General features: G+C 37.7%; 2 protein-coding genes across 14 annotated transcripts in view; both read left to right on the top strand.

Annotated features, from left to right (window-relative positions):
• The window catches only part of arhgef1b (Rho guanine nucleotide exchange factor (GEF) 1b), a 46,413-nt gene extending 24,766 nt beyond the window's left edge, over positions 1-21,647 (top strand). For 2 of the 13 annotated variants that reach the window (XM_044116364.1, XM_044116362.1), the window contains exons 5-32: positions 1,354-1,396; positions 1,516-1,621; positions 1,770-1,910; positions 4,658-4,687; positions 5,990-6,092; positions 6,237-6,306; positions 6,523-6,549; positions 6,943-7,113; positions 7,826-7,955; positions 8,827-8,838; positions 9,482-9,640; positions 11,781-11,971; positions 12,067-12,213; positions 12,330-12,412; positions 12,516-12,641; positions 14,201-14,315; positions 14,861-14,961; positions 15,109-15,183; positions 15,287-15,362; positions 15,829-15,993; positions 16,079-16,166; positions 16,245-16,352; positions 16,861-16,913; positions 17,013-17,159; positions 17,268-17,390; positions 17,473-17,657; positions 18,082-18,186; positions 18,698-21,647. In XM_044116364.1, coding sequence (XP_043972299.1) covers positions 1,354-1,396; positions 1,516-1,621; positions 1,770-1,910; positions 4,658-4,687; positions 5,990-6,092; positions 6,237-6,306; positions 6,523-6,549; positions 6,943-7,113; positions 7,826-7,955; positions 8,827-8,838; positions 9,482-9,640; positions 11,781-11,971; positions 12,067-12,213; positions 12,330-12,412; positions 12,516-12,641; positions 14,201-14,315; positions 14,861-14,961; positions 15,109-15,183; positions 15,287-15,362; positions 15,829-15,993; positions 16,079-16,166; positions 16,245-16,352; positions 16,861-16,913; positions 17,013-17,159; positions 17,268-17,390; positions 17,473-17,657; positions 18,082-18,156 — 2,850 coding nt within the window. In that variant the 3' untranslated portion in view covers positions 18,157-18,186; positions 18,698-21,647. Of the gene's footprint in view, positions 1-1,353; positions 1,397-1,515; positions 1,622-1,769; positions 1,911-4,201; positions 4,577-4,657; positions 4,688-5,989; positions 6,093-6,236; positions 6,307-6,522; positions 6,550-6,942; positions 7,114-7,825; positions 7,956-8,826; positions 8,839-9,481; positions 9,641-11,780; positions 11,972-12,066; positions 12,214-12,329; positions 12,413-12,515; positions 12,642-14,200; positions 14,316-14,860; positions 14,962-15,108; positions 15,184-15,286; positions 15,363-15,828; positions 15,994-16,078; positions 16,167-16,244; positions 16,353-16,860; positions 16,914-17,012; positions 17,160-17,267; positions 17,391-17,472; positions 17,658-18,081; positions 18,218-18,697 lie in introns of those variants that run through there. The other 11 variants (XR_006370584.1, XM_044116365.1, XM_044116366.1 and 8 more) reach the window with 11 other exon arrangements.
• A 1,107-nt stretch (positions 21,648-22,754) lies between these two features.
• cd79a (CD79a molecule, immunoglobulin-associated alpha) lies at positions 22,755-26,181 on the top strand. The gene is made up of 5 exons (XM_044116426.1): positions 22,755-22,895; positions 24,031-24,351; positions 25,019-25,134; positions 25,303-25,365; positions 26,050-26,181. The coding sequence occupies exons 1-5, from the start codon at positions 22,856-22,858 to the stop codon at positions 26,170-26,172; spliced, it is 663 nt and encodes a 220-aa protein (XP_043972361.1). The 5' UTR covers positions 22,755-22,855; the 3' UTR covers positions 26,173-26,181.
• The last annotated feature ends 259 nt before the right edge of the window (positions 26,182-26,440 follow it).

The following is a 26,440-nucleotide window of genomic DNA, read 5'->3' as shown; positions in this document are numbered from 1 at the left end:
GGAGCCGTGTCATCTGCTGATGTTGGTCTGCTTTGTTTTTTCCTTTAATAAGTCTGGTCTGCACAGCCGTTGGAGCGCTTCATGCTTTGCTCACATTCCTCTAGCAGGACTTGCCACCTGTCCACTCTGATCATTTATTTTTCTTATTTAATATTCAAATTTTCTGTGAAATAAAATTCTTGATTTTCATTATATGTGGGCCGGAATCATGGAAGCAAACAGTAATTAATCCTTGGAATACTTCCGTTCATGTATAATGAAATCAGTTTCATTTCTTTAAAATAAATTCAATAATATGCAACATTATTTAGATGCACCTATAATATCCTGCTCTGATAAGAGAGAAGTACTCTGTGACCAGGAGTGTGTTTGCTTGTTCCTAACTCTGTGGGTCATCTGTGTTTGCTCTGTGCTCTCTATCAATGCAGCTGCCCTCTGTACATTTTTGTTTTCATACACACGTTCTCCTTTTCTCACTGCACACCTGACCTTTCTCACTTCTCCTCTGCACCTCCTCCTCAGACATCTCTCAGTCTCCACATATAAGTAAACTCTGCTTTCTCTCCATGTGTCCTCTAACCTTTCAACTTCCTGTCAGGATTGTGGGAAAATCCCCCGAGGAATTATTCGTCATAGGTCTCAAGTTTAAAAATGAATAAATAAAAGCAGCTTTGTAGTGATTCTCCAGCCTCACAGTTAGACTATTTTGCTACTTTTATACACATAAGAGCTTCGCGGCTCTTATTATGAATATCCTTTTGCTTCCTACTTTGATATTTAGCTTTTATTGCTGGTGTTGAAATGACCCCTGGTGGACAAACACAGCAATTGCACCATATCAGTTCTCTCAGACTTTAATATTGATTTGGCCATTACCAGGCCCCGGAAAGTGATTTAAGTCTAATCTCAGGTTTGCAAAAGCACACATCACAGATTCAATCAAGTCATAAAGCCAATAGTTTACTAATTTATACAAATCGAAGTACAATTGATCAGGGACTATTGTTTTTTTTAAATACCAAAAATGTATATTTAAATAGGTGGCAGATGATTTTCTTTTTTTTTTCTTCTTTAGGTTTTTTGTTTTATTATTAAAAAAGTTCATTAGCAGTCAATAATTCTTCTGCAGCAGAAAACTCCAAAAGTGTCTTCATTTACTGTAAATATGAGAAGGTCCACAGCCAAAGCCTACTTCTTAAAACAGCCTCAGTTTTAAAAAGGTTGTATGGATTTATGCATAACATTTTTTATAAGCCTTTGAAATATTCTAGATATATGCAAAAACATATAATTCTTTAGAATTTAAATGGATTTTATTTACTTTTTACAGTTTTTATTTGATGTTTATTACAGATTCTCAGAGTGTCGATGCCATCCAGTTTATCCTTTGAATTGGGTAGGTCAATATATATATATATTTTTTTTAGCTGTGACAAATGTTGGAGTTTTTTGTAGATTGTAACTTTTCTTTTAGGAAGTGTTAATTATTATAAACTCTGTTCCTCCTTTTCCAAGACCGAACTCGCCCAGAATTGCTGTCAGATGACACCCAAAGGCGCTATGCTGCAGATGTCCAGAAATTTCAAACTGCAGAAGTAACTAAACAGCTGGAAGATTTCAGGTAAACCTCTTCTAGTTGGAACGCTGCGTTTGAACCGAAAGCAGCTGGATTTATTTTTTCCCCCTCCCATCTCCTAAGCACTGTACCTCTGCTTCCTTCAACAAACATCTCCCTTAACAGCCTCTGCCTGGATTTGTTTCCTACACAGGCAAAAAAGGATGATGGGTATGACCCTCTGTGAGGAGCAGGTGATGGACGTGGAGAATCATTATCCCACTGACCGCGTCCCGTTGGAAATGAAGGAGAAGTCTGTGGCCGAGAATCTGTTGGAGAAGATGTATGATACACAGTAAGTGGCTTTTTCTTTCTTTGTTTGGAGTCAATACACATGTTGGGCTTTTTTGATGTTCTGCACAGACGAAGAGTTGAGGCTCGTTTTCCTCTGAATTTGACCAAAAACATTTGCCTTTTGCTCTCATTGAAGAGAGGGATTATGTCTGCATGAAGTGCTTTTTTAATTAGAACTGTATCCTGCCTTAGTTTATTCAAGTGTTTTCCTTTTTTTCTGTTCATCTTTGAGGAATTTAATTACATGCCATCGTGGGCTGGTCAAGGCAAGGCAACATTTTTGAAGAATAAAAGCAACATAAAATTTCAGCGACTTTAAGGTCTTGATATTGAGGCATCAAAATTACTGGAGTTACCAGAATTTTTCTGTGGCTGTATGTAGCACAGCAGTACTCCCCCTCCCCACATGTTGCTGTACACTGCCAGTATATTGGCCGGAACAAAGGCCCCTACATTTTTCATTTGCTTTCTGGAAATATTTCCCATCACATAAGATTCTGGCGCTGTTACAGTTTTCACGCGATGACTGTCAAGGTAGACAAGCAAAGAGCGGCATGTTTATTCCGCAGCTGAGTGCAGATCCTACCCAAGCAGGTGGCCTGTACAATTAAGGAGCAAATATCAGTTTAAATTTGCAATTTAGCTTGGTGATGAAGTACAAAACGACAAGAATGTTTAATATACCAATCTCGAACCACTGGAAAGCTCTGGTGAAATTTATCAGCTTTAGTTTTTTTTTTTTATTTGATTTTCAGCACAAAATATGGAGACATGCATTAGAAAAATAACAAAATGTACAGTTCAACTAAATGTGTTGCAAAGACGGATATGTACAAATTTGATTGCTAAGAAGGATCTAAACAAAGGTAGGATGCAACAAAGCAAAGGGAAAGAGAGAAAAGAAGGACACCAGAGTAGGAAGGAGTAATGTAAAGAAGAAGTCAAAGAAGTGAGGGCACAAGGGAGGAGGAAAGTGGTTTAATACTTGAGGGTGGAAGGCAGGTAGGTAGGACATGAGGAAACAAAGAAAAGGAGGACAAAGAGAAGAAAGATGGTAAGAACAGGAAGAGAATGTTAAGGAACAGAGGCTGGAAATGTAAGCAAGGAAAATCCCATATTTTTCCTGACTATGTATGAACTCTGGATACCTTTTTAGTTACTCAGTCATAAGGAAGAATCTGATAATCATCCATCCCTAATAACATACAATTGTGTTCAAAAGCTGCTTGGTGTGTAATCTTTTTGATTATCATTTAGGCATTCCTGGATGGGAATCAATAAAAAGTACCAACTGTGTATGCATTCAATTTATGCATGCATGAAACATATTTAACCTGAACCACAGTGGGGAATCCAGCAGCAAATTAGAGGAAAAGAAGCTCTCAGGGTGAGAGTGTTGGCAGGAGATCTGCGACAGAAGCACAGCAAAACAGCGTGAGAAGGAAATGAGAAGGCAGAGAGGAAAAGATGGAGGCGGCAGTGCCACGCTGGCAGGAAGGCTCTACCTGGAGTTCAGCCAAGAGTTTGTTGGGGTGGAGGTGGGGGCATTATGCACAACAAGAGACACAGAGCAAAGGATCCTAAAGGTTATCAGTGCAGCGTTGCTTCTGTGATGTGCAGAGAGCAGCAGATCTCAGCTAAACGTTGTCCTTGACCCCACAACCATCAACGGTTTTTCAGACGGCGAGTCAGACAGGGAGGCAAAGGAGGCCAGGGAGAGGGCAGAGGATTGTCTAACTTCATCCTGTCAGGAGAAAGGAGGAGGAAGTGGAAATGAAAGGAAAGGAAAGGAAATACAGCGTTCACACTCTGCTGTCACCCCGTGAAAACAGACAGGGATAGTGGAAGGAGTTTCCAAACTTTTCAAGACATTAATTCAGCTTCAGACTGTCAGTTGGTTCAGCACTGTTGGATGTCTATCGCCATTGCATAAATGATCCAACAAGCTTTGCTCTATTCATTCCTTCAAACAGTTGTCTCTCTATTCCTCTGCCTCCTACAATTTCTCACAGCCTTGCACCCGATCACCCTCCACACACGCAAACCTCCTCTCTCATTTGACCACAGCACAGTGACCTCACCCCATTTGTTGCTCATTGGTCTCTGTGGTGATGCAAACTAGATGGACTAGACATTTGATTGGATAATGCAGGGAAATCCCGGGAAAACCCCTCCCATTCTTTTATGTTCATCTCAAAACAGAAGGGTCGAATGTCTGCAGTCTTGCCTGCATGTTGCATCAGACAAAAACATGGTTAAATAGAGTGTTTCCGCTGTGTTGGAGCATTTCAGATTTCCTTTTTGTAGACTCTTTTCACCGGAGAAGAAACGTCAGCAGATATTTGGGAGACCAAAGTTTTAATTTGCATTTCTTCTGCTTGTATAAGTTTAGTTTTTGCAGTAGAAGGACAGACATTGTTGAACTGTTGGATGCTTTTCATTTCATATTTTTGATCTTTTTCATTTTGTTTCTTTTTTTCTTTTTTGGTCTTCATTTTGTGCAAACCTTAGAATATGATCAGAAGCTTTATCTCTGAGCACAACAACCAGATTGTCCGCTTTGAGTTGCATCAAGATAAACTTAGTCACTTTAAGTTCCACCGACCCAAAACAGAACTGATAATTAGTTGAGCAAGCGAACAGGAAAATGCTGCTTAAAAAGAAGAGGTAAGCTGTGAATAACTCTGATTTATATTTACCACTTCTTTGATGAGTCATTGTGTATCTGTTTTCTGTCTTTTGTTTTAGACTTACTTTTGTCCCAGATGAGGATAAATGGTAAGTTATACCCTTTTTTACTCAATTTTATTAAATTTGAAAAGTTTTCCTTGCTCTTTCTTATTTTCGTACTTTGCATCTCTGCATGCTTAGCTTGGGTGTGGCCAAACCACAAGATTTTTATGCATTCAAGCCCACCAAATGCTCATTTATAAAGTTAGCTTTGCAGAAGAGTTAACGTAATGTGTATGCTTTCATTCTCTAAAACCTTACTGATTTTATTGTTTTGTATGTTTTATGATCCACTCTAAGTTTTGTTATATTTTCATTTGGCTTTGACAAAGAGTGGTAATTTAAACATGCTCTGAAGGATTTTGTAGTTTGAGTTTGTTCTGTTGTCATTGTATCTGATGGAGGATGTGCTTCCAAACAGTGTGTTGGTTATTAATATGAGGCTCTGCTACTGTGGGGCTGCCCTCCCGGTGCTTCCCCATTTCTCAAATATCTCCTTAGCTCCTCCTCTTTCTCTACACATGACATATTTTTCTTCTTCCCACTATTTGAAGCCCGACCTCTGAAAAACAATCCCTGCCCTGGTTTTTTTTTTTCTCTTTCTTCCTCCGCCTTTGTTTTAAGTTCTTTTTGCTTTGTTGTCTGTTGGTTTGATTTCTCTTGAACTTTTATTTACAAAATTCAACATATTTCCTTTGATTCTTTACTACTTATGGAGAAATGCAAAGCCAGTTTCATCAGTAATCATTATCTTTCCATTGCTACCTGGCATCTGATAAGTGGCGTTAAAGATGGTAGCTGTTGTTTATTTAGCGGGATCAAACTCTTCATTAATAAACATCACAGATTTTTTTATAAGTGCCATCAGCCTTTAATAAGGTATGGCTGTAGCAGGAATCCATTTAACATGCGGTGGTACTTAGTGTCAAGATTTTAATGTTAAGGGTGAGAGGCAAATAAATATTTTAACGATACCATAGGTAAGCTGCTTTTTGTGTGTAGACAGAGAACAGTCATTGTTGACATTTTAAACTGGCATTAGCATCTTATATTAGCGTTATTTTAGCATTGTTAGCATAACAAAATGCAAACAGTCTGTGTACTTCCTAGAGAATACAGACCTTCAGTTCTTCCTTAAAGTTGCCTAAATTATGAAATCCAGCTTTTTCAATAACAGAAAGCTCAGACAAATGAGCAACTTTGTAGTTGCATGCGTAGCCTTACTGTTTTGTGCTGAATCCCTCTTTGTAGAATTCTGAAGAAATGTCCAAACAAAAACGCTTTCTAATTAAAGAAATTGTTTTTGTTGCTTCATTTTTAGATAACCACTGTCTTTAACTTTTCTTCTAGCCAAGCCATCTTTTCTGCAGTGGCTGCCTACATGAAGCACCTTGAAGTCAAAAACAGGGCAGGAGATAGTAAAAAGTCCAAAAGAGGTTTCCCTTGGATTAAGGTATGCTATCCTCATGAGTGCAGAAAGAAAACATCCTTGTCCAGTTACAGAAAGTAAATTAAATTTTCAGGATGCTTTTTCTTTTATTTTTGCTTGAGATTTTTGTTTCACCTTCTGTTTTATTCTGCCCCTGTGTTCTCTTAGCAGAAGAATCATGATCCTCAAAAACCCAAGACTCGGGGGTTCCATGTTCCCACCTGGATTGGAGGCAGTAGTAAGATACTTTTTTTGTTGTTTTTTCAACATTTTGTATTGAATTTTTTGTCATGTTCATACAGATTTATTTTAAACATTTAAAATTACATTTAATTATATAAAATCAATACATGTTGAACATCTATGTGTTTTAGAAACATTACAAAACATGCATATTGATTTGAATGAATGGTCTGCATATAAGAACCTGTCCTGCCCTTCTTTCCTATTGCAGTCGAAGGCAAACCAAAAGATCCTGAAGGTACTCTTTGTTCAGAGTCCTCCCTTATTATCTGTAGAATGACTTCATCCCTACTAATCAATGCATCAGCATGTCTGCATGTTTTAAATCAAACAGCAAGAGTGTGTGGGTGCATCATTCTTCACCTGCGTTTCAGTGGATATTTAATTGTGGTGTCCTAATGAAACTTGTTTAGAAGACTTAAGATCCTCAATCTAACCACCCCGTCCTTAACAGAAGCCTTGATTGCACCAAACATACTCGAATTCTTTCCTTGTCTTATAGTTTTTTCCGGGTTTCTTTTGTCTTTGTTTTGTTTTTTTACCTGACTGGGGTGCTTTTGGGTTATGGCTTTCTACATCTGTATTGTTAACAGTTCCGATTTCATAAAGATATCCATTTCTTCTCCTGCAGTGGACAAAGATACTAAAGGAAGGGAAGTTAAAGGGAGTTCTGGCAGAGGCTCGTTGACCGAATCGCAAGTTCCTTCCATCAAAAAACCTGAAAACTCAGCCTTAGTTCCAAATGCGGAGCCTGCTGGCAACAACTTGACCCCCACCACCACAGAGCCCACTCCAACTGATGGTAACACAGAAAATTCTACTTCATATTGACTCTGAAAACTGATTAGAGCTAACTGCTGGAAATTGTTTTACAATTTTGACACATTGAATTCAGTCCTAACATGAACGCAGCTTTTTCATCCCAGTAAAAATACAACCATGTCTCTGCCAGCCTAGTGACCCAGACCAAGAAAACATCTAGAGGCTCAGAAAACCTTTATGATTGTGAAGAGTTAATTAGTTAATTAGGATGGGACACCATGAGCTTCCAATATTTATTTTCATTATCTATTAGCCAAAATCATCCGAAGTACAAGAAATGGCGGCTTGAAATTTGAAATGTTTTATGCTGTTTAATCTATAAATATGAGTTTTACCGTCTGAAATGAGTGACAGGGAGTATTGGACATTTTTCAATATTGGAATATTTGGAGCCATAGCTGTAAGGAAGGGAAAACAGAAAAGCTAAACAATTTGAAACCGTGGCGGAGGCTCTCATTCTATCAACCCTAACTTTGATTTTGTTACATTACTCTGATTAAATCAAAATGTTCTATCAAATAAAAAGATTAATATTTTTGGAGTTTCTGTTGGGCAAATTTCACAATGATTTTTGCAAAATTCTCAGTCGCTGTATGATTCTTTTGTTAAGCTCAGTTGAACTTGAACTTATCTGACTGCCTTTGACTCTTAATTTTTTGTTGATTATCAAATGAGGTTTTCTACCCTCTCAGGTCAGCCAAGCAGTTGCTTAGAGCTCCCCTCGCCGACAGAGGGGCCCCTTCCAGAGATCGGAGCCGGGGTTTCTGTTGTTGAGCACAACTTACCCCACGACGCTCACCCAGAGGAGTCGGACAGAGAAAGGTGAGAAGGAAGAATGAAGACAGGAAAGAAAATATTATCCGATTAACATCAGTGTACTGGCTCAGGACTAGAGATGGGTGTTAAATTGGAAATGGGGGAGAAAAAGTCCAAAGTGGCTGATTGCGCTGGCTGTGGGAGTGTGGTAAAACTCCCCCAGCTGTCTGTCCCTGCTGTGTGCTAGCTCTTGTCATGCTGCCCGTCGCTCGCTAGCTAACAGAGCCTGCAGTTTTGAGACGGACCCTCACCGAGGTGAACGTGGACTCAACCCCCTTGCCTTCCCTCTCCCTTTTATCCTTCTTCATTCATCTTCCTCACAATGGCATGTGTTTTCCTTTTCTGCTATCTCTGTTCCTTTTGTTTCTGTGTGTTTCTTCTCATTTTAACATCAGAGCTTCATCGCAGTTTTTATTGGCCTCAGTTGCAAAGTTGTTACAACCTTTTTTTTAATTGGAATCAGGCACATATTCACAATGCTGATCAGTTTGTAATGAATACAGTTTGAATATTGATTACAACAAATATTTGCTTTCCAAGGTGCAGCTTTTCAGCCGTAAATGAAGTTTCGACCTTCAGTCAAGCTTTAGTCGTATTTTAGCTGCTTAGTCAATGTGCTTCCTAAGGTGTTTCCGTGTGTCAAAATCAGGACCAGCCCTACATTTCTGCTTGCGTCTTGTGTGATTCCATGTTGTTGCCAGGAGCTTTTAGCATCGTGCCTGACATGCAGTTCGGACAGTGGTTCAGTAACATCTCCAGGGTGTCACTCATGTCGGGGTGTGCGCACATGCATGTTCTGGTTGTGACTGTGGTTGAAGTCAGCTGTGTGAAGGGCGAAGAGGAGTGTGTAACAGTGTGATGTTCCGTGTTTTTGCAGACGGAAGCCAAGGTGGGTGTCAGCAGAGAAAACAGCAGAGACACGCTTCAGGCCCCAATATCTGTTCACATATGATGCAGACAGAGAGTGTAATTCTCATAAGCAAACACACTTTACACTGAGTTTTGTGTTCCTGTTACGATGCAACACAAACTGGCTAAGTATGTAAAAACTGATGCGACCAGATTAGCTAGATTATGGAGAACAGCTGGATTGTAAATATCTGCTTTATTTGAAACTGGAGAGATAAAACTAAATTAATTATAGAGGCAATGCATGGCAAAGATACTTGCTGCGTGGCATTCAGATGCTATGATGTCAAAAAACAAATTCAGTGTTTTTTGTCATACTAATATATGCATGGCATGTCATGCATATTTACTTTTCAGTCAATATTTGTCTTTGTTAGTTTTTTCTTTTTTTATCTGCTAAACTTTAATTAATTTCAGTCATCCATTATTCTCTCTATTCTGATAATTAACTCAAAATTTAACTCCATCCTTACACTTCTCTGTAATTTTCATTTTTTCTACTGTCTTTTGGATCTGTATGTTTCTTTTTCTCTCTTTTCCTCCCACATCTTCATCCTGTCCCTGTTTCGTTTCACTCTCGTCATCTTGTCCCCCTCGTCCTCTCCTACCTTCCCTCCATAAAGCAGGAAAGTAGGACGCAGCGAGAGCGCCCGTGTGGACCGGCACTCTTCTCGGCGGCGTGGCTCTTCTCGTAAACAGTCTCGGTCCCGTAGCGACGTGGACCTGCAGCCTCCATCTTCTGCAACAACTTCCGCCCCGCTGTCCCCGCAGCTCCTCCATCCGTAAGATGGGCAGTCCCTGTTTTATTGAAGCCTCTCCGGCTGGTGAAGCTCACAGCAGGGACAGACAGGATGTCAAACACAATCACTAGAGCTACCAGTTTGGAATAGAGATTTAAAAGGAAGATATTAATGTCTACGTTTTTGGACTTTTTACATTGATACAGTAGTAGATTATTTATAGATTTGCAAATGGTAAACTCATTCTTTCACTAACTTTATGTTGCTTTTATAAGCAACATCATGTTCTACATATGTCCTCTGATGAAAAAATCATGTCAAAGTGAAATGATGACGAACACAAGAAGCAAGCCATAGAAAAGACAGCTGAAAGTAAAAGTCATGGGATTGATACGAAGAGCAATTTCTAACTCATTGCACTTCTTATGGAGTTTAGTTAAATCCATTTTGGTCAAATGGGAGGAGTCTGACACGGGTTAATTTGCCTTGTGAACAATATTGTTAGCGCTATCATGATCTGGGAATGCTCTTTAGTAACGTTCCCTGGAGGGCTCATAGACACAGAGGGAAACATGAATGGAAGAAAAGATATAAGATAGTCGGACTCCTGAATCCATCTATCCATTTGCAATCTCTATCATGCAGCAAAAGCTACTTAGAAATTGTTCAAAACTGATAAGGTGAATATTTTAGTGCTCAAGTTAAAGCCCTGATCTCAATCCGGTCAAGAATTTGTGGTTCAATTTGAAATGATCTGAGATCACTTGATCCCTGGGCCAGATGGCCGGTGTTGGCCCAAGTCATCCCTGGGCCAGCTGTTTAGAATGAAAGAATAAAGTATAATTGACTGATTGAGATTCATCCAAATGAATTGATTGCACTCAAAGATGCAACAAAAAAAAAAGATGACCTGAAGCGGGAGGATCTTCTTGAACCGCTATTATTTTGTAAACATCTGTTTCACTTTGATAAGATTTTTTTATTTATTTTTTTTTTTTGCAGTATCATAAATACTGCTGCTCATAAATACCAAAGCTCAATTTCTTTCCCAATAGAAACACCTGTGTGTTACAGGAAATCCATTGTGCATATTTTGCAGTGCCTTCTACAATTTTACTGATGATGATTAGGAACAACCAACTGGATAAATACAACTTTTTATTGTTAAAAATTTACCTAGGAACTTTTAATTTGTAATTTGTCAGTCCCAGTTTCTCCAGGGTGTAATATGTCCTGAAGTGTCGTCTCTTTCAATCACTTTTCTAATGAGAAAAGCAAGCAGTTATTCAAGAGAGACAGATGTGCATTAATTTTCATAATTCAGGAAAACCCTTCAAAAAATGACTACAGGCCTAAACTTGCCCTTTTACACATCACTGAAATACCTGAATATTTTAAAACTGAAACTGTAGTATTATGGAAACCACTTCAACCTGGGATTTATTAACAGATATTGGAGAGGTTGCACTGAAGTGAGACAGAACCAAGAACTGGACTTCACCTCAGCAGTGGTATCATCTTAAAATAAACATTATATTAAATTTGTGCTCTTTTTTTTCATCCTATTGACTTCAACTCACCACTTCTCTTGGTTAATATTTGGATATTTGGGTCTTGGCCATCCTGTTTGGTAAGTTTTGATTGGCCAGAATGACGATAGTAAAGAGTGCTCATTATTTCCTTTGCTCATGAACATCCTAAGTTTAATCTCCCATGGGAATGGGAATGGGAATGGGAATTCCAAAACCAGTATTTGCTTTTTGAGTCAAATGTTAAAACCAAGTCCAGGTCAAGTGTTGTGGCAATGGGCTCTGGAAGCAATAAGCTCTTTCAAGGTCTTAAGGTGGTGTCTGGACTTCTGCCTGAATAAAAGCAATATTGCCCCTGGTTCCCTGTGCAGCTAGCATCAACATCTGCCTTCAAGGGTTTGTTGTTGCACCTTAAGATATTTAGGAGAGTAAGATTTATAAAGTTGCTTGTAAAGATTTTGAGAATATGGTGCTAAATTTACTTATGTCTTATTCCTAGTTTTTTTAGCATGATGTTGCGCTATTATAATAAAACGTTTGCTACTAAACTTTACCAGGAGTGGAATAAACTGTAGAGGGCACTGTAAAGACTGCCTGGATTGTATCTGGTTAAGGTATAGCAGCTGTAAGCTAATGCGTCTTTTCTGTGTTAGTTTGGATGGACCAGCTTTCCCTGCTGACTTGGCTGGCCAGGCCCCAACAAGCCCGTACCCACAGTTGGAGGAGATTGACCCCCGCTTGCAGGAGTTGGAGCAGGACCCGCCCAGCTGGAGGGTGCTGGCGTCTTCTGAAACCTTAAAGAACCTCAGCAAGAAGGAGACCAAGAGGCAGGAAGTCATAAACGGTAAAATTCAGCAAAGTGGGATATAAAGAAAGAAAACAATTTCACGTGCCTCTGTTTTATGTTACTCATTCTGCACATCCTGATTTCCATCTTAGAGTTATTTGCCACAGAGCATGCCCACGTGAGAATGCTGAGTGTCCTTCAGTGGGTGTTTGCCAAGCCGCTGGAGAGGGAGGAAATCCTTTCTGCGCTGGACCTTGAGACCATTTTCCCAAGCCTCGAGGAAATCATTGACATGCACTGTGAGTGTTGTTGTAAACGCTGACATGGTTTATTTCTGGTTTAACAGCTGGGAATGAAGTATGAAAGAGATGTTCTGGTGACTGCAAGTCTATGCTGCTTCCGTCTCCTCTTCTAGATACCTTCTATGAAAGCCTGAAGAAGCTGCGTTTCAGTGACAACTACATTGTTAAAAACATCAGCCACACATTGCTCAACAGGGTAAATGAATCCTGCCTTTCTATATTTATTGATTTCTGCCATTATTTCTCTAATTTATTCAGTTTCACTCTGCATGACGCATGTTTACATGTTTGTTTTTCAGTTTGGTGGCACTGAAGGAGAATGGTTTCAGAAACTGACAGCCAGATTCTGCAGTTACCAGACCTATGCTCTGGACCAGATCAAGCAAAGACAGAAGAAAGATGCTCGCTTTAACTCTTTTATACAGGTATCGCAATGACTCAGAAATAAATTACTCAAAATGTAATAGATTTGCGTGTAATTTCTTTGACTCACATGTCAAAGAAACATGCATGGCAAACATACCTTGTCAGACCTGTCTAGAGATTTTCTATGGGGAGAGGTCATAAATTTGTGATGACCACTATAAAACTTTGACTTTGTTGATCGTAAGCCACTTTGCAATTGATTTATCAAAATGGTTGGAGTCCTCCATTTGGAAAAACCCATTAGTCCCCACGCTTGACGGATGTCTGGGAAAGTTTTGAGTATTTCCACATAATCTTCTTTTCTCATTATGTCTTTTTTTGTAAATATGTCAGAACAGCATGATGCCACCACCGCCGTGCTTCACAGTGGGAGATTGGTTTCGTGAACCTTTTCGAGGTTTTCTTATTTTACTTCTAAGCATAAAAACGGGTAGTATGGCCAAACTCTTCAGCTTTAGTCTCATCAAAGCTGAAGATGATGAGCTTTGAAATCGCTGGACAAATTTTCTTTATCTGTAAGGACATTTGGAAACTTTAGTCTTGTATTTTACACGGATCTTTTAGTTAATGATTTCTTCAGCCAATGTTGAGAGGACTCGTCTTACTGGGGATGATAATCTTTTCTTTTCAGCTTTGGCGAGCAGTTTTACAAAGTCTTTTATTTTTGATCTGGACACATTGACCCAGGGTTCCAGCGATCAGTAGGCAGCCTGAATGTTCTGCCTCTCTACAGGCTCAACATTCACATGGTGTTTATATTTGCTTATAATAGTTTGAACAGATGAAAGTTGCACGCTTGGTCACTTTCAAAGGATAAATCAAGACTTATTTATGTCACAATTGTCTTCTAAACACATGACCTATTGGTGTTTAATTAATCTTTTTCATTACTATGACAGATGTCTGTCATGATAAGAATTGTAATTCTTGTGATATTGATAAATTGAAATGAATTTTTATTTCATTGAACTCCTAAAGCTCACTGTGTAATCTATTTTTTTTCTCTTTTCTCCACTGTTTGTTCCATGAGTGTCAATAAATATAGATAAAGTCAACATTATGATTAAATAATGATTTCTCCCATGATCTCACACAACAGAGCAGCCTGTTATATTTGAAGGACAAATCTGACGTAGTGATATAAACCAAAGCAAAGGTCCGTGTAATCTTGTAAAATCGTCAACAGTCTGATGCAGATAACACGCTGATGACATCACATAACAAATCTGCTTATATTTAAAACCCTGAGTGCATTTAGACCACAGCAGATACAGTATGTGGGGATCCTTCATGTTTATTTTACCCATGTTGCACAAGTTAACATTTGACCTTGTAGGCCACGCCCCTTTGGTTCCACAATCAAGTTGTGTGATGCCAATAGTCTGGTATTTAGCAAACAGAGACATTTTGGTAATCCTAACTGGGCAAAAATACGGGAAAGTTTAGACTGGTTTAATGTTGAAGAGTGGGGGAAATTTTTTTTTATGTATATGTAAATTTCTGGTTTCAGCTGTAAGTGGCATTCGTCTGACCGTGTTTGTGTGTGCTTGAACCTCAGGAGGCAGAGAGTAAACCCCAGTGCCGCAGACTGCAACTCAAAGACATTATTCCTACAGAAATGCAGAGGCTAACAAAGTATCCACTGTTGCTGGAAAACATTGCAAAGAACACAGGTTTGTGTTTGTGTGCCATTACCTTATCATTTCTACCTCTTGTATTAAACTCAGCTGTCATTCAAGTTTCTCTAAAAGTAGTTCGGATTTGAAATACAGAACTTGGTCATTTAAATTTATGGCAGACATTTTTATTACAAAGCTCTATTACAAAGATTAGAGCTTTGAGAAAGTTCTAACTTAAAAACTGTTTAGTACAGGGATTAATAAGCTTTGCTTTGCAAAACATCAAGTGTTGTTAAAAGACATAGTTAATTGTGCTGTATTATTTATGACAAGGTGCGAATATTTTAATTATTTATGCTCATTTAGAAAATTACTGTTTTTCAAATAAATCAGTTAGTTTCACTTTTCTGTTAATTTAAGCACAAGGGATTTATTTCATTCCACTGAGTAAATAATCATTTAAATAGCAACATAACTATTTTATTAGTACTGAGCCTAACTGTTTAATGTTTGCAGATTTCGCTGTTCTGACTGAAGTTTGTCATTTGCTTTGTTTTGTAAAAGTTGACTTCAGCTCTGTTTTCTCCCTGTTTCTGCAGAGGAAAAAGAGGAGAAGGAGTCAATCCAGCAAAGCGCAGAGTGCTGCAGAAAGATCCTCAACCATGTCAATGAAGAGGTCAAAACAATGGGGAACATGTTGGTAAGAACCCCATAATGCATCACTCAACAAACTGTTGTTACCAAGCAACTGTTGGACTTTTCTGAAGGCCTCTGTTTGTTAGACTCCTATTGCTTCCATGTTGACTTATCAAACAGAAATCTGATCTCTGTCTGTCTTTGCTCCCAGACTCTAAAGGAGTACCAGAAAAAACTGGACACATCGGGGCTGAAAGCCAGTGTTGAACTTTATACTGAATATAAGGTAGTCTACTTTACAAAAAAAAAAAAAAAGCTAGTTTTTAAGGTATTGTTCTTTTGTTCTTATTATCTTGGGTTTTCTCAACACTTTCCTTTGTACGTTTTAGAGCATTGACTTGACTCAGAGGAAGATGCTTTTTGAAGGTCCGCTGGTCTGGAGAGTCACCAAAGAGAAGGCTATTGGTAAATAAATTCACATATTTAATACAAAGAAACACTAAAGGTTATAAATTAAGCATTTGGCTGAACTATTATTTAATATACTACTATGTATTGGAACAAAACTTTTGATAACTCAAGTGTGCTGTGCTCCAAAGGGAAACTGTTATATTCTAAGCCTTTCTGATGTTTAATGTAATGTTTTCATTTCCCTTTTTGATATTTGCACATTTAAATTGCAATGATGGGTAACACAGCTGAATTGCACCTGGTGGAGATGGACTTCCTCTTTCATATTAGTTTAAATTAGTGGTGTAAACCTCTGTGTAAAAATAATAAACCACTTGATAGACTAAAATCATCTACTTGCTTCAAATGGTTTGAATCAGTAAAATACTGCAGTGAGTAATAAAAAGAGCTATTATAAACTATCCAAGAACACAGTGTAGAGAACAAATTTTGTGAACCTGAAAACATTTCTTTTTCTTAGATGTGCATTGCTTGCTGCTGGACGATATGATGGTTCTTGCACAGAAGCAGGAGGACAAGATGTTGCTAAAATGCCAGAGTAAAAGTAACACTGCACAGGAGGGCAAGCAGATGCTGAGCCCAATTATAAAGCTTGACTCTGTTTTCCTCCGTGAAGTGGCAACAGGTTAGTTTTTGTAGCAAATAAGTAAAGAGCCTTCCAGTACATCTTAAAATTGCTTAATTTTTGTTTTTATTTCTTATTCTGTCAGATCGGAAGGCTTTTTATGTGATATTCACTTGGGAAAGTGGTGCTCAGATCTATGAGCTGGTGGCTCAGTCTGTTGCAGAAATGAAAACGTGAGTATTAAAGCTTACTGTCAGAGTAAAAGTGTTCAATCTAAAGATGAGGAACTCATTAGCTTGTTTGTTTTGTAGTTGGCATGATATAATAAAGTCAACGGTTGACGTTCTGAAGAAGAGTGGATCATCCATGCGGTTACATATTCCTCCTGGAGTTGGGATAACTCCTCTCAGTCCCACCACGTATGTGCTTTTGTTTTGAAAAACAAAAACACTTTCACATTTTCCCTTTGCAGAACCACAAACTTCATTCCATTTTTTTGCATTTTATGTGATTTAAGATTCAAAGTAGTTCACAATTGTTAGAAAGTTTAATGCATTTTTTTATGGATGGAAATTGGAAAAGTGTCATCAGCCCAGCAGAGTCAAACCTTTCTGCTTTTGCCCTCTCTCTCTTTGTGTCCATATTCTATTTTTTTTGTTTGTTTGTCTTTAAAGACTGGGTATAAATTTTCCTATTGTAGACATATTTCCCATAAACATATCGCATAACTTCAGTATTTTATGCTTTAGCATGAGGTTAAGGGCCGACAACTCTGGAAGGTTTAGTCCAAATTAGTTTGACATAATTTATAGTAAAAGCTTTCAGACAAGTGCATTAAAGATTGGGGTTATTATGTTACAAAATGTTCAAAAACTAAAGCGGAATAATAAAAAAAAGACTTACCCCTTTTTCTTTTCTTTCTAACAGGCTGAATGTCCCATTGAATCCATCTGAGAATGGAGGTTTAAGAGGCAGCAGTGGTAAGGCCACATCAGAGCATCTCAATATACAGGATTAGTAAAAATGTACCTTTATTAGATTTCTCTAAGGCCAAAGCTGATCTCTGTGTCCATCTACAGACCAAGAAAGGGACAGTGTGACAGATGACAACGCTGTTCATCCAAGGGTCAAGCTGATAGAGATGTTGACTGACAGGGGCCTCTTTCAGGTGCTGGATCATTCCAGCAGGAACCAGGAGAAGTTGGCTGACAGTGCTTTGAATGAAGGTGATCAGTCATCTCACTCATACTACTTTGTTGTTTTGTTCCTGCCTTCCAAAATTAGCTTTCCAATACTCATCAAACTGCTGAATTATGCTTTGTCTTCTCTGCTAGTAATGTCACTTAAAAGATTGCTGATCGGCAGCATCAGTCTGTCAGAGGACACGCAGCATGAAGAACATAAAGAGGAGCAACCAGAGAAGCCTTCTGATGAAACAGAGGTCCTTCAGCCAACAGGTTAAAGATTCAAAGACATTTTACTGCCAAAATGATTCAACTGTGAGCTGCCATCTTTAACCTGAGCTATCTTCATTAACAGTAGAAAGCGAATCTACAGAGAGCGGATACATGCAGGTGAACACCAGTCCCTCTAAGAAGGAAGATGGAGCAAAACAAGAAGATGAAGATGGGAGTATCAGTGCCCCTCTGGTCTTGTCCCAGGAGAGAAGGGACGAAGTAAGCAGAAGGCTGGACAGCCTGCAGCAAATGATACAGAGACTACAGGTGAATAAGGAGGGAGATGAATGGGAGTCTCAGGAGGTGAGCAGATTGTATGACAGAGGCAGATTAAGATGTGAGAGGAGAAAAGATTGAAGCCGAGTGGAAAGGAACAGCAAAGATGGCCATTTCAGTGACAATAACTTAAGTAAGGAGCGAGCAGTGGACAAAATAGGGCCAAATGGTTGCAAAGAGAAACTGGAGAATAGAAAACCATTTAACCACTGCTGTTACTGCTTTGCTGAAAATTGCCTTGTAAAATTGGACTTGTCTAAAAATGGCCATTATGTCCGGCTCATGCAATGGGATGTGTCAGGGAAGCAGTGAGAGAGACAAAAGGTGGATGTTAAGAGGAGGAGGCTGAATTGCGTGTGTCTGTAAGTGAGTTTGTTCTCAATTCTTGAGATGATATTGATTTTCTGTGTTTCAGGCTATGGAAGAGGAGCATCACAAGCTGAGCGAGGTCCTTTCTGAGTTCTCGCTGGAAGGCGCCAACTTCCAATAAGATGCCACTTTGCCACCTGCTGGTGACAAGGTGAGAACAACAAACTAGATCCCTGAATTTGGTAAATTAGTTTGTTTTACCCTTGGGTGTTATTATGTATGTTTTATTGTGAGAATAAGACTATCAAATCTGCTTTTTGGGGGGGGAAAAACATGAATGTATTTTACGCCGGTGGTACTTTTCTAAGATTGCAAGCTTTTGCTTCAAAATAATAAATGCTTAACTGCAAATTTCTCTCTTTTATGTGAAAGTGTTGTCAAAAAGAGAATTTTAGTTTTTAGACCTCTGGAACAAAAAATGATTCTTCTTTTCTGGAAAAACTGAAACTTTGTGTTCATTTCTAGCATCAGTTCAGAAAATAAACAAATGACGCTGTTTTATTGTTTTTGATCATGACAAGATAACAGTAATAATGTCAAAACATGAAATATAAGTCAAACACAACTAGTTTTTAAAGATACATTGATTTCAAAATCCACTGATCTGTTTCTTCAACTATATAATATATGTTACACTTTCTTTCATATGTCCTTCTGTTCAGGTTTTCTTCTGGCTCTGGTTCAGAACAACATGACTTTCAGAGGCTTCCCTGGAACTCCCCTCCGCCCCCAAACAAACTTCTTGCCTGGATCCAAGCTGTCACTATTATATCTTTGCATCAGAGCTGTTTGCTGCCAAAGCAGGAAGTTTTCCGTCTGCCAGAGGAGTGTAATGGCTTTGTGCTCGGTGATGGAGTGTGGAAGGTGTATGTGTATGTGTGTGTGCATGCGTTTGTCTGTTTGGATGCATGTTTGAAACAAAGATATGGAATGGAAGAAAAAAAAAGAAAGGAGATATCCTGCTTTTGAGTGGGAGGTTGTTTTTGCAGAGAGGTGCCAAAAGTAATGAAGCAATATTTTGGTGTGAGAGACATGCTGCCTAATGAAATGTAGTCTTTTCTTTCTGCTGTAACACACATATGCACACCCAAGACATGTATGCTGGAACATAATTGACAGTAATGCCAAAAATAGTAATGTATAGGAAAAACAAACCCTCAAAGGGTAATGTAGCATTAGAAGGATTATAAAAAAAAACAAAAAAAAAAACTGCTGGTATGTATTATTTCTAGTTTATGCCAAAGTACAACATAGATGCACTTTTTTCCTGATCAAGACGAGTTAAAAACACACTGTAACCACAAAATTTCTTATTTAAACTCTGTTTCAGTATGCGTTTCTCATCTGTTGGGCTTTATGTGAGCAGCCCTCTGTATCGGAAGGATGCATGCAAGAAAGTGTGTGTATGTGTGTTACCGGGTTTGAGAACGTGTTTATTTGGAATTTCCTTTCTGTTATTCTCAGTAAAACATTTATGAATAGCGGCACTATAGGCAATCATGCTGTTGATAATGGAGACGTGTTTGTATGTACTGCTTTTATTTATTCCTCTGAGGATTTTTTAGGTCAGCGAGTTGCCTCATCTTACTGATACTGTTACAACACTGGGCCAGGTTGAGGCAAGAGCGGCGTGCAAAGGTTGGACAAGGCTGCAGGAGGAATTCTGGGATATGTAATGCACATCAAAGGTGGAAAGAGTGAAAACACATAGGCCTGAGAAGAATGTTTGGAGTTTCTTGATGTTTTTGGCTTTGGATAGTTTGATAGAAGGTCATGAAGAGGACCGTGGAGAGAACCTGAGTTTAGGATTTGTGCTGATGAAATTTGAACTCCTAACTGTACCTAAAACGCACCCAGAACTTCAGACTTGTTCATAAACGCACCGTTTCTGCAGCATCCAGAGTTTGCAACTTCTGATTTGAAACATGCTTCAGTTGGGGTTAAGATTTGTATTATATAACATTCGATGCGTATATTATTCATTATAAAGTCCCAACTAGCAATATTTGTATCAACGCTTTTCCTGCCTTTGTATTTTACTCAGCAGTTGATTGTAATTGTAATTGTTGTAGTATAATTCCTAAGTAGTGGCATGATTGAGACTGTGCACACAGGACCAAAGACATGACATAAAGCACATTTAAGAGTGGAAAAAGTGTTTTTTCAATAAAAAAATAAAAAAATAGGTGATTTAAATGAATGTACTGGTAAATATTATTAGGACCTGTTAAAGCTTTATGACCAAATTGCAGCAGTATTTGCAGGTCTCTGCTTATGCCATAGTGACGTTAACCATCTAACAATCATTCAGGTGACCAGGTGCATAAGAAATCTAGCTGCAAGAGGCCAAGCACTGTTAAAGAATTTGCTACCAAACTGTTTGTATGGGACCTGCAGAGAAAGAAGGCTAGAACATACTTAAAACTAGACAATGTAACAAATGACACTTTCAGGATTTGAAGGAAAGAAAGCTGTTGTCTCATTCCAATGTCACACTGTCATCATGATCACTTCCTGATATGCATTCTCATTGTTGCCACAACAGAACCTACCTTCTGAACCTACTGAACCTCAATATATTTACACCTTTTAGTCACTTGAGTGCCACAAGAACCAGAATCCTGTTTGTTTTTTTTAACTATACCTCCATTTTTCCCTCATGTCTTCCTCTTTAAACTGTATGCAGTAAAAGATAGTCTGAAGACACTTTCTTACCTGTCTTCATAGTATATTTACCTTTGCCCAACTGCATAGTTTTACCAGGAGTTTCCATTAATGTACTTACAAATAGGTTGGGGATGTTATTTCATTTTTTTTCATTGCTTTTTATAGAAACTCTTGTAATGTTGTGCTATGCATTTCCTGATTCTGTAAAACAGGGAGGAATGTCTCAACCAGTGAATGCACCAATGAATTTAGCAAATAATCTAACCATAACAAATTCTGTTAACATTTAAAAGTGTGACTTTTGACTTCAATAACTCTCGTTATCAAATTGCAAAACTCAGAAAGCACTCGTGATGCCTCCAGGCTTCATTGGCTGGCAACCATTACAGACATTTCTCCCTGTTTCTCCCTTTCTTTGATGCCTTTTCTCATTTTTTCTACATGCCATGTGTAAAGTGTGTTTATATAGTGGTGCCTTCTTCTGTCCATTGATTTGTTTGCTTCTTAAAGGGCTTGTAAGTAAAAAAAACTAATTAAATGATTAATAAGAAGTAAGATATCATGCCAGAATGTTAATTAGTACATTCTGTAATGTTCTAATCAACATCCCAGAATGTTAATTCATATTTATGGTAATTATGTTTTAGGTTCCGACTTCTTCCCCTTTTCTTTCAAACTCCATTAAATCCTTATGACTTGAGCCCACTCAGCCAGCCAGAGCTCTCATTAAACAAACACACTGCTCCTTCTTTCAGCTTATTGATCTTATAAGAAAACAAAATGAATAATCGAGAACTATATTGTGTATTTGGTATTGATTTTTATGCTGTAAGAGGCTCTTAAAAGATGTACACCTAAGGAAAATTGTGGTACGTTTGTGTTTGGTTTTTTTTATGTTTTGTTTTTTAAAAATAAACTGGGGAAATAAAATGAAAAATGTGTTGCTATTGTGCTGCAATTTTTTTTTCTTCTGTGCAACACCCAGGTCTGTTTATCAGTTCCGGGACCTCACAAAAAAATAAAATAAAATAAAAAAAACCTTCAGAGAACCTTCAGAAATAATGAGATTTGGTTCAGCATAAAACAAGGCTTTAATGCTGAAAATGCTAAAATATCACACAGATGAAACAGATGCAGAGTGTCGGCTCCACTCAGCTCACCTTAAGAGTGAAACAAAGCTAAGCAAAGATTGTAGCACATGTCTGCTTTTATCTTCTCCTCATTCTGCATCTTCTCTAAGGTTTGTTGGTCTGACTTATTCAGTTTTGTTTGTCACAAACAAATATCTACCTATACAGTCTTCTGTATAGGTAATACTGGCAATAGTCTGTAAAATCAGTGTGCATGTGAGCAGATAAGAGAGAAGAATAACCCCTATTTTATAGTTAAATCCAGATTTGAATTACCTCAAAATATTTGAACAGAAATGGTATTTTCTTCGGTTGTTGTGCAGACATTTAATAATTTTAAAACTGTGGGTAGGAGCTCCTTAAACAACATGCTGTTTATTAGTCATATACATAGCTTTTTAATTTATGGGTTTTACATTTCAAGAAACTGAAAAAGTTGTCAATCTATTCAAATCTATCCTCTGCTGTTTAAAACAGAATATAGTGTTCAAAACACACCCTGTTTTTGAAAATAATTTTCTTTGCAGGAGTTTGGTCTACATTTGGGGTGAATCAGTTAGGACATCCACAGCTGGATGGTAATTATCTTAAATGTTTTCCACTTGTGAATAATTTCTCCCTTTACAAACTTGTTTGCAAAGTTTTGAAGTTCTTCCGTGGTGAAGGAAAGCTACAGTGGTGATCTTTGCTAATGTCTTTCCAACTTATCATTATGTTATGTTATGTACTCCAGATCAGCAAAACTCCTACTTTCACAGAGTTGGTGTCTTCTGATTCTTATAACTTGGAACTGAACAAGAAGTTACTTTTAACTATGCTTCTATATATGTACATATTTTAAAGTGAACAGACTAAGTCTTTATGCAAATGTGGGATGGGCCAAACTCATCCAAGCATGAATCCTGTTGGTTATCAAGTAAGCTGCTCTGTTTCATTTGAAACGGGAAGCTATTGAACAGTTGAGACTTTCACCTGAAAGTAGTTCCTTTTAAATTGTTTGATGTTTATTTTTTAAAATAAAATATGGGATTATTTTTGTTCTTTGTCCTCTGCAGCTTGATGGGTAAGTCACATGAAGTATTTGTGAAGATTATTGAATATTTCATATTTTGATTCGGTTGGATATCGTTTTAAATGTAAAGTATATATAAAACACACATTTAAGATGTTCTAATATTCTCCTTTTTACTCTTGATTTAAGGGGAGGTTGTGTGCATTTTAGTCCTATTTCTACATGATATCTTTATATTTAGCTATTTTTAGTTCTGCTTCAGTGAACCACATTTCCTCTCAGAACAGATGGCTCTGCTGTGAGGATAACATTTCTGTTCTCAGTTTTAGTCTAATGGTTTACTTATGTCAGACAAAAGGAAAAAAAATAAAGGTGATGATGAGAACTGTGATCAAAAAAGATACAAAAGCATAGAATCTCAAAATTCATATAGCGAATGAAAAACCTTAATAAAGCTAAAGTTTTGGCTTGTAAATGTCTGCTCTTAATTTTTACTTAGGTTAATTTTTACCAATGGGACTTTTAATGAGCTTCACAAAGGTGTCTAATTGTTATAGTACTCACAAGTAACTTTAGCTTTCTTTTTTTTTGATCACCCTAAGCCAATAAGTAATTAAAATTTTGGGTATTATTTGATCCAGTTTATAGTTTTACATTTTCTTCTTAGTGATTTAGTTTTCAATGTGATGACTATTTGTTGTGTATCTTTTCTCTTATGCCACTGCTCGTAAATGACTGGCCCTTCAGAAATAACTTTTAATGGAAATGGTGATAGATTGGGTTAGTAATGTTTGACTGCTAATATTCTGAATGTAGGTGTAACTTGTCCTCTGAAGTAACACATTCTCTCCTTTTCAAAAAATATTTAGAATATATATATATATATACACGTCCTGGAAGCGGGACGTATTGAGTTTGATGATTTTGGCTTCCATAACTAAAACTGTACGATTTTTATAGGCCTTTTCTAGATAATTAACACCAAATTTGTGTTATACATTTCATCACACTTTATCCATCACTGTAAACATTATTCCATTCTACAATTCTGACAGACAGAAAACTGCTTTTATTCTTTTTTTAGAGTAAAAGCAGTTCTTATTGTCCTTTGTCTTTTACTGAAAGGACCAGAAACAACATGCAGGATATAGGGTCACTAAAAGTTTTTTTTACTCTTCTTCCACAGGTAGTGTTGCTTCTGATAAAGGAATTGTGTTAGAACCAGACAGACCATTCTTGAGGGTGAAGTTATTTGACAGAGCTGAACTGGAATGCTGCTACAAAAATGGACCCACCCAGGTCATTTGGGTGAACCGCCTTCCATCTGGCCAAATTAAACCTCTTCAGAACCAATCTGAAGAGGTTTTTCAAAATTACAGCAACTCAAATGGCAAACAGTGTGGTTTCTTAACCCTGAAGACTGTCAAGCTGTGGGACACTGGGATCTACCAGTGCCAGCTTAACAACACTTCAGTCTATACGCATGGCACCTACTTGCAGGTCTTCAGTGAGTATGTGGGCGTGGGGAGGTGGAGTGAGGGAGCACAATGCAGGACAAGCCAATCAGCAATGCCACTGTGTGTGTAGGCGTGTGTGTGTGTGTGTGTGTGTGTGTGTGTGTGCAAGTGGAGTCAAGTGAGCACTAAGAACTGCTTACACCTCATAAGCCCCAAATCCTGTTAACCTCAGTCTGTTCAAGATTCGTGTGAGTTGCTGAATTTCAACATATTGTAGTGAAGTTGATGGTTACATCATGAGACTAGTCTTATTACAAGTGCTAATTATTCATTCAACATTAACAAATAGTAATAAATAAAATGTCTAGTGCACCACACATAGCAACAACTGACATATTAACTTAACTGAACAGAGATGGATCTTGAAATCTGTAAGCTCATGTTATACATGTGACAACCTGCATTAGTCTAGAGAAACTATCAAACTGACCCACTAAAGCTACAGATTGTACACCAGTTCATACTGAACAGAACAGCTACATAAACAACCTTGAAACAAATCTCTTTGACGTATTGAGTTTGATGATATTGGCTGTAGTTAAAATTAATGAAGTGCTTTCCTCTTGTTCTTGCATTTGCATGTACCATTAAAAGAAAAATGATACCTTATTAATACACCAGCTGTTAAGATGGTTTAAGCTTTCTCTGCATGTTTAGAGCCAATCGAGAAGACAATAAACCTCAGTGAGAGCACCAAAAACAAGATCCTGACAGCTGAAGGAGTCTTGCTGCTGCTGTGTGTGGTTATTCCTTCCGCCTCGCTTCTGTTCAAGGTCAGTTCAAAGTCACATTACACAGATTGCTCGAATTCTTGTCATCTGTTGACATTACAGAGGTAGTTTTCGTTCCTCTGTGTTCAATCAGTTACTTATTTCTCAACAGGGTTTTTTTTCAAAACGCTTTTACTGTTAATTAGCCTCTTTTCTGTTTCCCCCTCACAGTCAAAGAAACAAAGCAAACTGGAGATGAAAAAAATGAAACAAGAAGAGGAGAACATATATCAGGTGAAAATAATTACTTCTTTGCAAAAGTACTTGTAGTGCTTAAAATGTTTTTTTATTTTCTTTTTTTTTTTTCATTTTGTTTTCAAACAAGTTGTCTTGCTGGAGGACAAACTCCTGTCCTGAAACTTTGAAGTCTTTGCAGTTTCTAACAAGTTTTCTTACAAGATTTAATTTCTCATCACCTCTGACACATTCTGTTCCTTTTGAAAAAAGAAAAAACAAAAAAAAAAAAACTACTACATTTTTATCACCATGTTTCAGAGTGGTGGGGATGTGTTCAGTTTGGTGTTCAGATTGTTTTTAATCATATAAACCAAAAAGTTCAATTGGGTTTCATATCTAAAGTAAAACATTTTTACATGTTTTCTGTGTCCCTTACATATCTTGTAACATTTTATGAAGAGGAATCAGAGAAAAGGGTGCTGAATAAAACACTTCACTTAGCCACTTGCTCTGCTTTCTGTGAAAAACACTAATAAAACACATTAGCCTGTAGTGCAAAACTTAAACATTTATTAATAATTTTTCAAGGCACTGTAGTCAAGATGAGTATCTACAAAGATAGAAATATACTTTTCTTTAAAATCTTGGATCATTAGAGAGTTTCATATTTATTCACCAGGTTTCATTGTTTGGTTGTGTAACTGTTCTTTTTTATTAATTTATGATTATGTCATACACCAGGGGCTGAATCTAGAAGATTGCTGTACCACATATGATCAGATAGAACGCTCCCAGACACAAAGCCAGTACCAGGATGTGTGCACTGCTATGGAAGAAAGGGAAGAAATCCTGGAGAAACCATGAATGAAAGCAGATGGAGGGGGAAAGCAGAGAATCTATTTCGGGAGCTGTGTGAAATGTGGTTGGATTATGACACACAAAGGGTTTCTTGATTGCAACACATTAAGTTTGGAATATTGCAGCAACATTTTCAGCTTTCTTAAACTTGCATTGCCTAATCACATTTTTCCTTCTGGGATTAAGACTTACAGCTGGTGTTGAAACACCAGCAAGAATTTTATGGTACAAAATGATCAATAATTGTTTTGCAGATATTGTGTCTTTAAAAATC

The sequence above is a fragment of the Gambusia affinis genome, linkage group LG05 (genome assembly GCF_019740435.1).
Source record: "Gambusia affinis linkage group LG05, SWU_Gaff_1.0, whole genome shotgun sequence".
Classification (NCBI taxonomy): domain Eukaryota; kingdom Metazoa; phylum Chordata; class Actinopteri; order Cyprinodontiformes; family Poeciliidae; genus Gambusia; species Gambusia affinis.
This window is presented reverse-complemented; position numbering and strand designations above follow the sequence as displayed.

What these genes read in the sequence shown, in the direction of transcription:
- cd79a (XM_044116426.1), top strand. Translation starts at nt 22,856, where the DNA reads ATGGGATTATTTTTGTTCTTTGTCCTCTGCAGCTTGATGG. An exon ending in TGTCCTCTGCAGCTTGATGG is followed by an intron (nt 22,896 to 24,030) that starts GTAAGTCACATG and finishes CTTCTTCCACAG; the next exon opens with GTAGTGTTGCTTCTGATAAA. An exon ending in CCGCCTCGCTTCTGTTCAAG is followed by an intron (nt 25,135 to 25,302) that starts GTCAGTTCAAAG and finishes TCCCCCTCACAG; the next exon opens with TCAAAGAAACAAAGCAAACT.